The following is a 16,338-nucleotide window of genomic DNA, read 5'->3' on the forward strand; positions in this document are numbered from 1 at the left end:
CATACAGTCAGGTGACCTTGGATTCCAGTAATGTAAGGCTGAATCATTTGGTCCAGTGTGACCGATCCATCGTTCAGTTATCCTTTGATTTAAAAATTGCGGCACTTCCAGATGTCAGTGTGGCGGTGCCCCGTCCTGTTGGAAAATGTAGTAATTCAAATCAGCCTTTAACTCTGGCAAAAGAATGTTCTGAACCATATCAAGATATGTACTTCCTGTTACAGTGTTCTCCGCAAAGAAAAATGGACCATACACCTTTTCCCATGAAACTGCACAAAACACATTAAGTTTTGTAGAGTCCCTCTCATGTTGTACAACTTCATGTGGTTGTTCGGACTCCAAATTCTCACATTGATAGTTCACCTTTCCATTTAAATGGAATGATGCCTTGTCACTAAACACTAAGTGTGGAAGAAAACTGTCATCCTCCATCTTGCCAAGAACAAAATTACAGAACTCGACCTGTTGTTGGTCATCTTAACGAAGAGCTTGCAGTAGCTGAATTTTGTTTGGTTTCATATGTAAATGTCGTGTCGTGAGAGGAGCATATAAGATGAACATCAACAAAAGCAAAACGAGGATAATGGAATGTAGTAGTTAACTCTTTTGGGTGATGCTGAGGGAATTAGATTAGGAAATGAGACGCTTAAAGTAGTAAAGGAGTTTTGCTATTTGGGGAGCAAAATAACTGACGATGGTCGAAGTAGAGAGGATATAAAATGTAGACTGGCAATTGCAAGGAAAGCATTTCTGAAGAAGAGAAATTTGTTAACATCGAGTATAGATTCAAGTGTCAGGAAGTAGTTTCTGAAAGTTTGTATGGAGTGTAGCCATGTATGGAAGTGAAACATGGACGATAAGTAGTTTGGACAAGAAGAGAATAGAAGCTTTCGAAATGTGGTGCTACAGAAAAAATGCTGAAGATTAGATGGGTAGATCACATAACTGATGAGGGGGTATTGAATAGAATTGGGGAAGAGTTTGTGGCACAACTTGACTAGAAGAAGGGATCGGTTGGTAGGACATGTTCTGAGGCATCAAGGGATCACCAGTTTAGTGCTGGAGGGCAGCGTGGAGGGTAAAAATCGTAGAGGGTGACAAAGAGATGAATACACTAAGCTGATTCACAAGGATGTAGGCTGCAGTAGTTAATTGGGAATGAAGAAGCTTGCACAGGATAGTGCAGCATGGATAGCTGCATCAAACCAGTCTCAGGACTGAAGACCACAACAAAAACAACAACATGTAAATGTCAACGCAACACACACCATGTGGACATTGGTTGCATGTAGAGCTGTCGAGCTGCACAGTGAATGGATTCCTGTGGACTTCTTGTTTAACTACAGTGGATGTGTTTGACATCTGTGTCAGACACTCAAGGATGGCCTGTCGATTTGCCTTTACACAAACAACCCGTTTCTTGGAATTTTTCATGCGTTCGTCCATTGCTCTGTGCTGTAAGAGGATCCACACCGTACCTAGTAGGAAAATCGCACTGAAGAGTTATTACTGACTTGCAGTGTGCAAAATGTAGAACACAATACGCTTTCTGTTGTCCATACACTATTTTTCCTAGAACTGAAGTGAGCGCACTTTGCTGCTACCTAGCAGGAAAATTCAAGAGTTTGCTCTTTCCAACAGTGCATTGTTCATGCACATATCTCAAGTAACACAATAGTTATGATTTTTTTTAATCAGATGATTCTTTTTGATACACCCTGTCTTTTGGTCTATGTATTTTTTTCTCCATCAAATAAATGGAGATGTTCTGAAATGTTTGCAGTACACTTTTTCTCACTTCTCTACACTGTGGAAAAAGACCAGTACAACTTTTGTCAATAACATCTGCTATGAATTTTGCTTTGGCCATTAATGAACTCTACTACCATTGCTAGTTTGTCACTTCTATCACTGTAATCACACTGTTTGTATCACAGATCATATTTCAACCTTATTTTCAGCTTTCCATTTTTGGCCATGCAAAGTGATGTTGTTGACATTCTGTGTTGTGCAAACATATCTCCGTTTTCTTTTTTTTTTTTTTTCCCCTCAATGTATATATCCGTCTGCAGATGTCTGTGTTTAAAGTATTTACACCTTGGAACACTGCCACTAGGCTGTCTATCTTCTCATGTCTTGTTAGGTATGGCTAGTGTTCCTGTTACAAAAATATTGTGACCATGGTAGTCAATGTTTTCAAGACTAAGGATCTAGATGATGGCTATCACATGCTACTGATTGAACGATAACAATATTAACTTAGCATTGTCGATTTATAAAATGGCAGACTTCAATAAAATCCACTAAAAAAAATTAAAATAAAACTACTTTGTTGCAAACTGTAACTGGTTGGTTTTCTGTACTAATAATACTTTAATTAGTTTAATATAAGAAATTCCTTCCGCAGACACGAGCAATCCTAACAACACAAACAGGGCACCAACTACAACTTCAGCTCTATGCTAGTATGCATCCTATGCAGCCTGCATTGTTAGTATAAAAATACCAGTAGTTTATATTCTTACTTACTAATGGTTTGGATTCTAATTAATGCAGTATTCTGTCTTAGCAACTTTAACAGGAGCACAGCAATAATTAATAAATAACTAAATGGTATTGTGAGTATGCTACGGTTACATACATACCTACTGTATTGTCTTTCACAGCCAAGAAATTCGAAGATGCGATGACACCGGAGGAGAAGGCGAAGCTGTTCCGAGCGATCGACTACCAGGAGAATGCGGCCCCACCTCAGTATCCCGTGGAGTTCGTGGAGCTGAGTGCGCAGTTTACGCTGGGGAGTCTGCAAGTGGAGGTCCGCGACGACGCGTACACCACACCTCGGGTGATGCTGGCCGACTTGGCGGGTGTTGGCGTCAGCCTGAAGAGGCGGCCGGCCGCTCAGGCCCTGAGGTGAGAATTGCATCTGCGGGAGGGAGCTGCTTTAGTGCAGTTGGTTGCTTGTTCTGTTTACTGTAATTATGATAGTCCACTGTGGTGAGGAATGAGCCAATTTTACAGTTTTTGGGCTGGTGCGTAAGTTCAGCATTTTTTCACAAGTTTTATGAACACGGCAGACAAAACGTAACAGAGACTTTAGTCACCAGTAATATTTTCTGCTTTACTATTTATAACAGTCTGTCAGTGCTGGGATAACTTTTCAATTCTGTAACTCTTTCAAATTCTGAAGGTGGCAGGGGTAGAATACAGGGAGCGAAAGGCTATTTACAGTTTGTACAGAAACCAGATGCCAGTTATGAGTCGAGGGGCATGAGAGGGAAGCAGTGGTTGGGAAGGGAGTGAGACAGGGTTGTAGCATATCCCCAATGTTATTCAATCTGTATACTGAGCAAGCAATAAAGGAAACAAAAGAAAAATTCGGGGTAGGTATTAAAATCCTTGGAGAAGAAATAAAAACTTTGAGGTTCGCCGATGACGTAATTCTGTCAGACAGCAAAGGACTTGCAAGAGCAGTTGAACGGAATGGACAGTGTCTTGAAAGGATGATGTAAGATGAACATCAACAAAAGCAAAAAGAGGATAATGGAATGTAGTCGAATTAAGCCAGGTGATGCTGAGGGAATAGATTAGGAAATGAGACACTTAAAGTAGTAAAGGAGTTTTGCTATTTGGGGAACAAAATAACTGATGATGGTCGAAGTAGAGAGGATATAAAATGTAGACTGGCAATGGCAAGGAAAAAGTTTCTAAAGAAGAGAAATTTGTTAACATCGAGTATAGATTTAAATGTCACGACGTCGTTTCTGGAAGTATTTGTATGGAGTGTAGCCATGTATGGAAGTGATACATGGACGATAAATAGTTTAGACAAGAAGAGAATAGAAGCTTTCGAAATGTGGTGCTACAGAAGAATGCTGAAGATTATATGGGTAGATGACATAACTAATGAGGAGGTATTGAATAGAATTGGGGAGAAGAGAAATTTGTGGCACAACTTTACTAGAAGAAGGGATCGGTTGGTAGGACATATTCTGAGGCATCAAGGGATCACCAATTTAGTATTGGAGGGCAGCGTGGAGGGTAAAAATCATAGAGGGAGACCAACATGTTAATACACTGAACAGATTCAGAAGGATGTAGGCTGCAGTAGGTACTGGGAGATGAAGCTTGCACAGAATAGAGTAGCGTGGAGAGCTGCATCAAACCAGTCTCAGGACTGAAGACCACAGCAACAACAACTGTTGAAATAGTGGTTTTGAGGCAGAGACTTCGTTGAGCCATGTTTGGAGCACATTTTCATCTGGAAAGGAAGCCCTTTGAAGGTTATTCAATACAGAGCAAAGGGTAATGCTGGTCAGCGAGAAAAGGTTTCGGCAGCTCCATCTAACTGGAGTTACCTGTGATTTGTTGCAGGGTCCACGTAGCTGTTGGGCAGTTCACAGTGTTTGGGCTGGACACGGGAGAGCAGCGGCCACAGCTTATCAGCTCCACAAACTTAGCAGGTTGGTACCACGAGCTGAGCTGCACTTCAGTTTTGATGCAGTTTTAAACTTCCCTTTTTGATGTTACTATTTTGTTTCAATTACACAGAGGTAGTGGACCATAATAAATGCTACTGTCTGTTGTGAGATGTAAATAATTCCTCCCCCCCCCCCCCCCCCCCCCGCCCCTACACACACACACACACACACACACACACACACACACACACACACACACACAGGGTGAGTTAGAACGCTGTGCCTCTATACGCTATGCTGGCTGGACACACATTTCAAGGCATAACATGAGATAGTGGTGGGTATGTGGGAGATGATTGGTGATAGGAGATTGGAGATATAAGGTGCAAGAGATTTGTTTTTGGACAGGTTTGGGAGGGTAAGTTCAGTCTGTGAAGATGTCAGTGAGACTGTAGGCATGCTTGGAGAGGGACTGCTAGTCATTACGGGTGGGACTACCAAGGGTGGCTAGGCTGTATGCTAGGGACTGCCATGGAATGGATGGCAGCTGCTGAAATTGAGGTGGTGTATGTAGTTGGCATATTTGATGTGGACAGTCTCATGTTTCAGATTCTTCCCATTGATATAATTATTTTTGGAACTTCAAATAGATTGCATACCTTCATTCATACTAGTGTATTTTTGATTTTTGTGTGTTTTTGTATACCTTCCTGTTCCTTAGTTTATCACCTACCTAACCAACTCTCCCCCATCCTCAGTGTCACCACGTCTGCTCTCTTTTTCCGTACTGTACCATGTAGATACTGACCTTACCATATCCAGTTATGCCTGCCGACCCCTCTCTTCACAAACAGTCAGCCACTGACTTGCATCCCACTGTTATCATCTTTTTATTTATTTTCCTTATTGATCTGCCTTTCAGTTTGTTGATTTTAGTTCATTTCTCTCTCTCTCTCTCTCTCTCTCTCTCTCTCTCTCTCTCTCTCTCTCTCTAGGACCTACTCCCTACTCCCTCAGGTTTTATCTTTTTGACTATGCATCTTACATTTCATCCTTTTTGTGTTTTTCCCCACATATTTTCCCTTTTTTTATCATCCACTATGAATGCCTGCTCCTTCCATCTACACAAGTACACAAAAATTTCACTCTCCCTAACCAGACCCAGCCCCCACATGCTGTTCCTACATTGTTACCTAGTCCATGGATTCCCCCCAAATGGCCAGACCATCAGACTGCCCATCTCCAGCATCAACCCCTCCTTTCACTGTGACCTCTGTCTGTCTTGAATCCATTAGCCCTCACCAGTCTATTCCAGCAAAACGACATAAATCTGCCCAAGCCTTCTTGCAATACCTCCTCTTCATCTGTAAAGTTCTCCTGCTCTGCAGTGCCAAATTCCTGCATCCTGCTGAATCTCTTGGCCTCTAGAACTAGAGCAACATGCATGACACCACCTCAGAAAACTCTCCAACCTGCTCACCTCCTCCTCCCACCTTTGACTTCCACTACCCAATACCTTTACAAGAGCCTCCATCAAACCTCCCCCATAACCCTTCATAACCACTAATTCCTGCCTCGCAGGCCTACATTTACCCTCAGAAACTCCCTCCCACGACCATTCAGAATTCAGAAACCTGAGGTACAGTCGTGAACTTGTCCTTCAAAAGCCTCAGTTGCACAGAAATATCACTCCTTTCCAAAGGCCTTGCCTTTTGGACCTCTCCAAAATTCAATCGTGCTTTAATTGTTAAACACTTCCTCCTCTTCTCCCAGTCCCTACAGTGGAAACACTTTTGCCACCAACCCTACCAATTGGACACAAACTAAAGCCAATGTTGAACTCCTCCTGACTCAGTTCACTCCTCCATCAAACTGTGATTCACTCCCAACTACGCCCAAATTATTCAGACTCCCCCTCCCCCGTAACATTAAAGAATTTCGTGACTTCAAATCTTTCCTCACCGCCATTCCCAAAATCCCTCAATATGGAAACCAGTCTCAAATCTGCAAATAGAGTTGTAGTCCACCACCTAAAAACTGATCCTGACCGACAAAGGCTCCACCACTGTGGTTAGGAACTGCAGGGATTACCTGGTAGGGGGACCTGTCAACTGCCAGATATGTCCACATACAAGCCCTACCACTATGACTGCATTCCAGAAATTCAGCAGGCTACCCAAGCCCTCCCCAAATCCTTAGGCCCATTCCAGAACCCTCAGTCCATCTCTGTCCTCGCCCCAATCATTCCCCCTTCTCCTACCTTCTACATACTTCCTGAAGTCCATAAACCCAACTACCTATGACACCCAATTGTGGTTGGTCCCCCAACGAAAATCGCTACAGCTCTCATGAGATCGACACCTTCAGCCTATTACCCATAACCTACCCTCCTGTACAAAGGACACCAACCATTTCCTCCACCGGCCCCTTTCACCCAACAACCTGCTCACCCCCCATGTCCCTCCACACTAACATCCCTAATATTCATGACCATGCTATTATTTAACAGTACCTTACCCAATATCTGACTGACTGCTTCCTTGTCATAATGCCCAACTATATCCATACCCCTCAATACTTCACTTCTGAAGGCAATATCTACAAACATGTCTGTGGTTCAGCAATGGTCACATGCATGGCACCACCCCATTCCAGCCTGTTCAGGGTTCATATAGAGGAATCCTTCCTAACCATCTGGAAAACCAAACCCCTCACCTGATTCAGATACATTGATGACATCTTCATGATATGCACCTGTCCACATTCCTCCAGATCCTCAACATCATCTCCCGCATTTACTTCATCTCCATACATACTCTGCAAGCCACCTTATGGTGCATGGCAGAGGGTACCATGTACCTCCTGTAGTCATTTCCTTTCCTCTTCCACTTGCAAATACAGAGTGTCCTCGTGAACACAACAAGCCTCCTCCCTCGATGTTCTCATCTCCCTCGAGGATGGCTGCATCTGTATCTCTGTCCACATCAAACCTACCGACCAGCAACAATACCTCCATTTAAGATACCTGTCACCCATACCACAGCAAGAAGTCCTGTGATTTTTTGTCATGTTCCCTGGTGGTGCGGTTGTGCTTAGCACCAGGTTTAATGCCATCTTCCCTTTAGCTGGTTGAATGTACAATTAGTTAACACTGGATAGATGTTCATCTTTAATAATAGTTACTAGCAGACCCGACAGACGTTGTCCTGCATTTTTTGTATGATATTTAAATGATACTCATCTTCTCCTTCTTCCCAAAATATCAATGGATATTGCAAAGCGTCGTAAGAGCGATGACTGTCTTCAATCGTATGCACTGTGTTATCTCTGCATTGGATTCGAATATCTCGATGTTCGAATGTGTCGCCGACCATAGCAACTGCAACTTCATTAATGGTTGGTGCATTATATCGGCCCGCGTGCTACCCAGATGGTACTTTGTCTGCTGTATAGTTGTCGTTTTGCAGTCTGTTGAAATGGTATTGAACAACCGGACCAACTGGTTGTGATTCTGTAAAAACTGTTCTAAAATACCCCCAGTTTCTCACTCCTGCATCTGCTCGATACGGTTGTACTGGCAGCGTGCGTTTATTTGCTGCTCATCATCACCCATGAAGTAGATTTGCAGAAATTTTGAATTGGTATCAGGCATCGGCATTAAAGAACCAATTTGATGATACACTTGGCCCTGAATCTTAAACGTTGAGTGAAAGTTGCGACCATCCTCATTCTGAACAATTTTTGTTGCTCCAAATGATGTCATTTGAAAGCATGAATTGACTGTTCCGGCGGCGAATTCAATGGTGGCAATACACCTTTTCCAGACGCGCAGCAGAAACCGGCCGATTCACCTTTGTATTTGAGTGCATGACAGTGTTGGCATTGTCTGTTCATAGCACCGATTACAATTTGTGAATGTGACGAATAGTCGACGTCCGACTCGTATTCAAACGCAAGGCAAAGAAGTGATGCACGTGTCAATGCGCGATACACTTGCAAACGCTGTTGTTCACGTGTTCTGAATGTGTCGGTGACTCGTTGACGGGCCAGTCTTTGTCTCAATGCATTAGCTCAAAAGCATTTGTTGCGTTGCTCTTGACTTTCATTAGCAAGTCTGATTGCAGCCTGGTTTCTTAATTTTTCATTGTCCGTCAATTGATCTTCTGCCGATCTATTTAACCGACGGCTCTGGACTAATTGTGAATTCAGAGTCCGTCGACCAATATTTCCTCCTTGTCCACGAAGACATGGCATTGTTTTATGTACGTAGCTTATATGTGGATATAATACACTTAATATTCACTGAAATGAGACACCTGAAATATCAAAAGACACCGTAAAAAAATGAAAATGTCAGAATAACGAAACACACATAATATAACACACTCAAATTAAAATGTCAAAAAATAAACGAAATCCTATGCACGTAACTTATATCTGAATATAATATGCTCAATATTGCACACACAAATACAATGCCACCTACCGTGCTGATTTAAGAATGTAAATTTTCCAGGCCCCCACTTGAATGCATACACAAAAATTCATTCAAATCAATCCAGCCGTTTCGTTGCAGTATAGATAAATAACCTAGATACCGACTGCAGCGCCATCTGGTGGGATCATTTGTGAATATAAACCATCCAGGGTGCCACCCAAATGCATACAAAAAAATTCATTCAAATTGGTCCAGCCATTTAGGAGTTCAGTGACATACACACGTACAGTAGAATTATATAACAGAGGGAAACATTCCACGTGGAATATATATATATATATATATATATATATATATATATATATATATATATATATATATATAAAGATGAGCTGGACCTGCTGGTGAGTTCCAGATTGACTTCTTCCTATGCTCGGTCTATTATTTTCCGAAGTGCGAGTGCTTCACTGAAAGAGAGCGGGGTTTCTGCTTTCTTTAGCTATGTAAATTATTTTCAACAGAGACTTTGCTTTAAACATGAGTTTTTCTACCATAAACTTACACAATTACAATTGGCAACCATGTAACAGTAACTTTTAACCTTGATCTTCACCCAAAATCAACCATTCTCGTTTGTGCCTTTACTGTTATTGACGTTCTTGGATTGGCCTGCTTGCATACTGTGTGGCAGCCCTGCCAACACACCTTCAGCTAGTGGCAGTATGGAATAGTGCACTCCATCAGCAAGTTTAGACACTTGCTCACCAGTCAGGCTGTACACAGGTAGTGCCTTCACACTTGCCTCTGTACAAAAAAACACCTCTTGTCAGTGTACTGTTTTTTGTACTTTCGTTCGCGCGGCTGTCTGCATGCCAGAGTCTTTCTTGCGGAAATGTTACGGGGCACCACAGTCACTTCCATATGGCATAGCCATCTGTGATTCTCACATCTGTAGTGACGAGCAACCCTTCTCCGATTATGCCGACGGTCTCACTGATGCCTTCAGTCCCAATGTCCTGCCACAACAAAGCAGCATTCCTCTCGTGACTCGGTACCACACAGGACTGAAGAAACTGGATAACACTTTCTGCCATGGTTTCACTACCTTTTGCCACGCACTGAAATGAGGAACATCTCCACTATCCTCCCCATCCCTCGTACAGTGATATCCCACTGCCCACCGAACCTATACAACATCCTCGTCCATCCCTACTCCGACCCTGCTCCCAACCCCTTGCCTCGTAGCTCGTACCCCTGCAATAGACCCAAGAGTGACATTCAATAAGTAATGCAATACTTTCTTTTTCCTGAAAGCAAGTCAGTTTTATTCAGGGTTCCAACACACCATATTATTCCCCACCCTTTTCCCTACAAAACCCCGTTTTTCAACATAATCTCTGTTCAATGTGATGGATTTATATTACATTATTGGGAGGCACGTATGCCCGCTTTGTACCAACCTGTCAGTTGACGTCAGAGCCAATGTCTTGCCGAATCGATAACTTCCCCATCACCCACGTATTGCTTCCAGCAGAGGGCATCCTTCATTAGGCCAAACAGATGGAAATAGGAAGGTGTGAGATGCGGGCTGTAGGGTGGTCGAGCAATAGCAGTGCAGTGAAGTTTTGTGAGCTCATCTCAGGTGTACAGATTTGTGCGAGGCCTTGCATTGTAATGGAGAAGGAGAAGTTTGTTTATAATTTTATGTGACGAACTTGCCGAAGTTGTTCCTTCAATATCGTGAGGTTTAGCACAGTACACTCCGGAGTTGATTGTTGCACCGAGAGAGAGGGCATCAAACAGAATAACCCCTTCAAAGTCCCAGAAGACCGTCACCGCATCACTTTACCGGCTTCAGAGGAGAGGTGGTGTGGTGCCACTCAGTGGACAGTGTTTTGTTTCTGGTTCGAAGTGATGAACCCAGGTTTCAATGCCTACGATGATGTTCAACAAAACATTGTCACGATCAGTCCCTTAATGTGCAATGAGTTGTGCACGGATGGTCTCAGTTGCTCTCTGTGGTCTTCTGTATGTGGATGAGAATGTCAACACCGCCAGCAGTGATGACAAATCGAGCAGCGAGTGTCTGCATGTTCCGTCATTACAGAAGTCACAGCTGTGTGTGGCTAGCTGGTACAGGGGTCATCACATAGGCTTATGTTACTGTGTTGTGATGATGACAGATGCCTCATCTAATGATTCGTAGTGCTTTTGTTCACTGCCAGGTTTCTGTAGACATTCTGCAAGTGCCTACAAATATCTCTGACAGTCTGGTTTTCAACCAGAAGAAACCCAGTGGCAGCTCTCTGCTCAGTATACACCTCCGTTACAGACGCTATTTTGAAGGCTACGTGTAGTGCCACCACCTATTGGAACTCCATGAAACTGTGGGAGCTGAAATGGGAATATTCCACAACATCCTATAACAAATTCCACATTTTTTGAGCAAGATTGGCTGATGAGAAAACGTGTTGCATTACTTATCGAATGTTCCTAGCAGGTGAAAGACCATTCCGATACATCCTTCCACTACCACCTACTCCAGTCCTGTCACAGGCATCTCCTGTCCCATCAAAGGCAGGGTTGTCTGTGAAAGCAGCCGTGTGATCTACCAACTAAACGGTGACCACTGTTCTGCTTTTTATATCAACACGACAACTAACAAGCCGTCTGTCAACACGGATGCTCACTTCTGAACTGTGGCAGACTGACTGCTGGACCACCCAGTTGCTGAAAATGCCACCCAGCATAATGTACTCCACTTTAATGACTGCTTCATAACCTGTGCCATGTGAATCCTTCCTACAAACGCAATCTTTTTTAAATTGCGCACATGGGAACTCTTCCTGAGATATACCCCTCTGAACCGTGATTTAGTTTCCAAGAATATTCTTAAGAATTTATTTTTATTTACTAGCGATTCATCAAGAACATTAACGCATTTAATCACACTGTGTAAGCATGGAAGTAGTTGCCAGGGAGTAACTGATGAAATTGTAACCAAATTGCTTTTAACAAATGGGAATTTTATTCACTTTACTAGTGCCTAGAAGCATTTTTCAAAAGAAACAGATTTAAAATTATAATCAGAAAGCACCCTCTAAATATCAAAGTCATAATTTATTCAGAAACGGAAAGAAACAAGTTTTGACTGTATGAGCTTTCGGGCAGAGAACCTTGCCGCTCCCTTTTGACACGGCCGTAGTTACGACCGCTCACAACAGCCTCTGAAAGACTACACTGGTGCAAATCTGCAACACACCAGATTACTTCAAACTAAAAGTTTTAACAATTTACACAAGCACACAAACTGCACCCCGGTAGGAGGGATGGAAATGGTACAAAACACTAAAAATTAAAATATTTAACTTTCCCACCGAAGGTGCAACTTGATTTTAACTTCTAAGAAAGTCTTACGGTGAAAGGGTGGCAACTTTATATACTAAAATGATCATTTAAATAAAAGCCCATGAAATGCAATCTTATATAAAATTCTACAGGGTTGGCCAAACAAGTTAAGATGCCCTACAGTACACAGATACCGCCTCTCAAGATAAGATCAAAACATGTTTCAGGAATTAGGCCGTTACGCTCCAAGCAATAAATTCGTTAACACACCAAATCCGACAAACATGACAGAGGCAGCTACTAACGTACGGTAGATAGATAGGGAGATTACTGAACAACTCGAACCGCAGGTTGCTCTAACTCACCCCTATTCCACAAGGGAAAAACGGACCATCCAATTTATAAACAACCAACTTCCTGCAGGTGGGCAAATGGAGAAGAATGGTGGGATGACCCCAAAGCAAAACGGTTGGTGACCTCGCCAAGAAAACAAGTAGAATTTAACAAGAGTAAATTAAACAACATATCACCAATCACTTAACTTCTAATAAACTGCGATTTCTCGAGAAGACCTGGCGGAGCACCCCCAAATCGCTCTCCCGAACCGTCCACTGCCAGCCGCTTCAACGGACACAGGAAGGCACGTTGATCTCCCGTCTCACGGCGTCGCAGCTCGCCCCGGCCAGACCGATGTCGTGGGTTGACTCCTGTTGCTCTCGTGTCGACCGCGAAGCCACTACCACTCGCTATACGGCGCGGCCCACTGGACTCGCGTGGCGACCTCACGTGTGCCGACGCTCAAGACGGACAAGTCATCTCGTGTCTCAGTGCGCGACCGATCAACTGATAGATGCATCCGCCAATGACCATTGCCTGAGCAAACTCGGCAAGCTGGCAGCCTAACGCGCAGACTCAGATGCAGGAACTAAGCCCCGACCGGGTGACCACTCGCCGAGTTCTCTTACTGGCGGAGTGGAAAGACTCATTTGCCGGCCTCAAAGGTCGATCTGTACGACAGACACACACTAACTGCCTAACAAATGCAGACGAGAGGCAGACTAGCGAGCTGGGGATGAGAGACTGAGCCAGACTGACCGACTGACTGGCTCATAGCGCCCCTTAAATTCACGTGAACAGGCTACCTTTCCGCTTCCCCCCGAGAGGGAGACACCAAAGCTGCGATTGTCACAGTGGCGCCACCGCCAGAAACGGAGGGTGACTGCTTCACACTACACGCTGCGGCGTGCTCTTCAAAACAGCAATTTTTACCACGACTCGACCTCGTTTCCGCAACCCCCCTAGCCTCTACTTTCGCCAGTGCCTGCCCTCCACCGTCCTATCCCGCTCCCTGCTCCCACTTCAGTACTTCGTATGCTTTCTGTCCCACCAATGAATTGACTAGTCTTTTCCCTTTTCTACTTCTCTCATCTTTTACCCTGTCCCCCAGCACAGCCTCTCGACACTGCATTAACACCACTGTCCTGTCTGCACCACATCTGTGCACGCTTCTACAGACAGGACAACGCACCTTCCCCCACCATTACCCTGCTCCCCTGAGACTGCTGCCCACCGCAGATACAGTCGCATTTTAGTCCCAGTCTCAGATAGTTCAGGAGAGGAGTCTGAAACAAGAACAAGTGGATGTCAGCTCTTAAAATGTGCAAGTGCAGTTTTCTTGATGTCAACAGAGCAGCCAGATTAATTAAAGGAGAATGGAAGTATAAATCAAATATTTTTACAATGGTGATCCAATTTATATCGCATATGTAGGCTTTACCCGCTAGGATTTATTACAGCTTACAGCATACTAAAAGTGGTGGGCAGAGAGACAAGAGTGACCAATTTTCTGTTTGTGTGTTATGTTGAGCAAAGCATAGAAGTACACACATTTTAGTGGCAGTTGTCGACATTACAGACATGGGACAGCCTTACATGTAGGCTGAGGCAATTTAAATTGGTAGCCACTGTTACTAATGTGGTGAAATTTGCCCAGATGACACTGTTGTCTGCTTAGGTAAGACAATAGGAAGAAAAAAGTTCCTTTAAATTGACAGGATTTTGTGTGTGTGTGTGTGTGTGTGTGTGTGTGTGTGTGTGTGTGTGTGTGTGTGTGTGTGTCTTTTTGTGTTTGTGTTTGTGTTTGTTTCTGTTTTGGAATGAAGGACTTTTGTCAGAAAGCTTAAATCTTTCAGCAGTCTTTCCTATTGTGCCAGTCTGCGACTAAACATCTCCTCTATGCAGGGGAATTCAAATAAACTACTTTCCAGCATTCTAATTTCCAAATCGTTATTTTGTTTCATACTGTTACCTGTGTTGTCAGCACACGGGCCTGAAGATGCTGTAGTAAATCTCCGAAACTGGTAGCCAAATAAAATAACAGTTTGGAAATTAGACAGCTGAAAGGTGTTTGCTGTCCAGTACAGTATGTTAAATCAGAGTCCCGCTAACATCTCTGAAAAGATGAATGTGCAGACATCTCCTCTATGCGGTGAATAGCACTCTATCTGTTCTATTTTGTTGTTCTTTTGGACTTTCCATAGTTTACTACTAACTCTATCCTAAATATTGATCTGTGCCATTCAATATGTCCACAAAACTGTATCGTTGTAAGACACACGGTTCAGGAGATATGACAAAATCAACATAGAACAATGGAAAACCCAGGATGGAATGAAACAATGTAACGAAAAGGATAGTTGCTACTCAACATATAGCAGTGATGCTGAGTCACAGAAAGCCACAACGAAAAGTCTCTTGGAAAGTTAGCTTTTAGCCAACAAGCACTTAGTCAAAAGCAGACAACATACACACACGCGCACACTCACACAAACGCAAGTCACACACACATGACCACAGTTTCTGTCAGCTAGAGAGAGTGTCTTATCTGCCAGAAACTGTGGTCGTGTGTGTGACTTGAGATTGTTTGAGTGCGTGTGTGTATGTTGTCTACTTTTGACAAAGAGCTTGGTGGCCACAAGCTAATTTCCTGACAGTCTTTTTTGTTGCACCTTTCTGTGCTCAGCATCTCCGCTGTATGGTGATATAAACATTGAGCTGTCTGAGAAACTAGCTTTTGCTCAAAATGGAGCTCGAATTACCCAGACTTTACTCATCCATATTTTTGTAATGAGAGCACTTGACAACTTCCAACAAGCTTTAAACATAATTTCAAATGTTGTCTAAACTTTTTTTCACTTACATGCTTAACATCAAATATTTAATGCACCCAATTATTTGTAAAGTAATTGGAAGTTTGAAACTGTTTTATACATAGGAGTTTGATTCTTTAAGAAATGGAGATTCAGTGGTACTTGTTAATCTGAATCAGCTGCATAGAAAGCACACTGCAAATTTAATCAATCTTGGTCTTACTACAGTTTTTTCATACAATTTTTGTAAAGTAATTAACTATAAAAGGAATGCTGCCTGAGAAATATAGCATCCAATGATAATGATAAAATCCATTCTGATCTTCTGCAAACTACATAAAGACTAGAAACTGTAATCATTGTAGTATGAAGCTATCAGGCTACCTTTTGACAGACATTCATAATGTATATGAGTTTGTGTTATACTAGGATAACTATCTTTCTAATTCTAAAGTAAAACTGTCTGTTTTTTTCAGGTGGGAAGGTTGCCCTTCTAGACGTGTTGTTTGAAACTAATCCTCTGGACGGAAAGTGCGACCAGCGTATCCACGTCAGTTCGAGACCCTTGCAAGTCGTGTACGATGCATCGACAATTAATAAACTGGCGGACGTCTTCAAACCTCCGGCGGAGTCGAATGCTATTTCCCAGTAAGTTTACATCGTACAAATACAGGGCTATTACAAATGATTGAAGCGATTTCATAAATTCACTGTAGCTCCATTCATTGACATATGGTCACGACACACTACAGATACGTAGAAAAACTCAGTTTTGTTCGGCTGAAGCCGCACTTCAGGTTTCTGCGCCAGAACGCTCGAGTGCGCAGCGAGAAAAAATGGCAGCAGGAGCCGAGGAAGCGTATGTCGTGCTTGAAATGCACTCACATCAGTCAGTCATAACAGTGCAACGACACTTCGAGATGAAGTTCAACAAAGATCCACCAACTGCTAACTCCATTTGGCGATGGTATGCGCAGTTTAA

General features: G+C 43.0%; 1 protein-coding gene across 1 annotated transcript in view; it reads left to right on the top strand.

Annotated features, from left to right (window-relative positions):
• Positions 1-16,338, top strand: part of LOC126215376 (intermembrane lipid transfer protein Vps13) — a 442,186-nt gene that overhangs the window by 37,256 nt on the left and 388,592 nt on the right. Inside the window, exons 10-12 of the mRNA XM_049942070.1 lie at positions 2,667-2,913; positions 4,375-4,463; positions 15,833-16,004. Of these exons, the coding sequence (XP_049798027.1) occupies positions 2,667-2,913; positions 4,375-4,463; positions 15,833-16,004 (508 nt within the window). The remainder of the gene's footprint in view (positions 1-2,666; positions 2,914-4,374; positions 4,464-15,832; positions 16,005-16,338) is intronic.

This window comes from Schistocerca nitens, chromosome 12, assembly GCF_023898315.1.
Source record: "Schistocerca nitens isolate TAMUIC-IGC-003100 chromosome 12, iqSchNite1.1, whole genome shotgun sequence".
NCBI lineage: Eukaryota > Metazoa > Arthropoda > Insecta > Orthoptera > Acrididae > Schistocerca > Schistocerca nitens.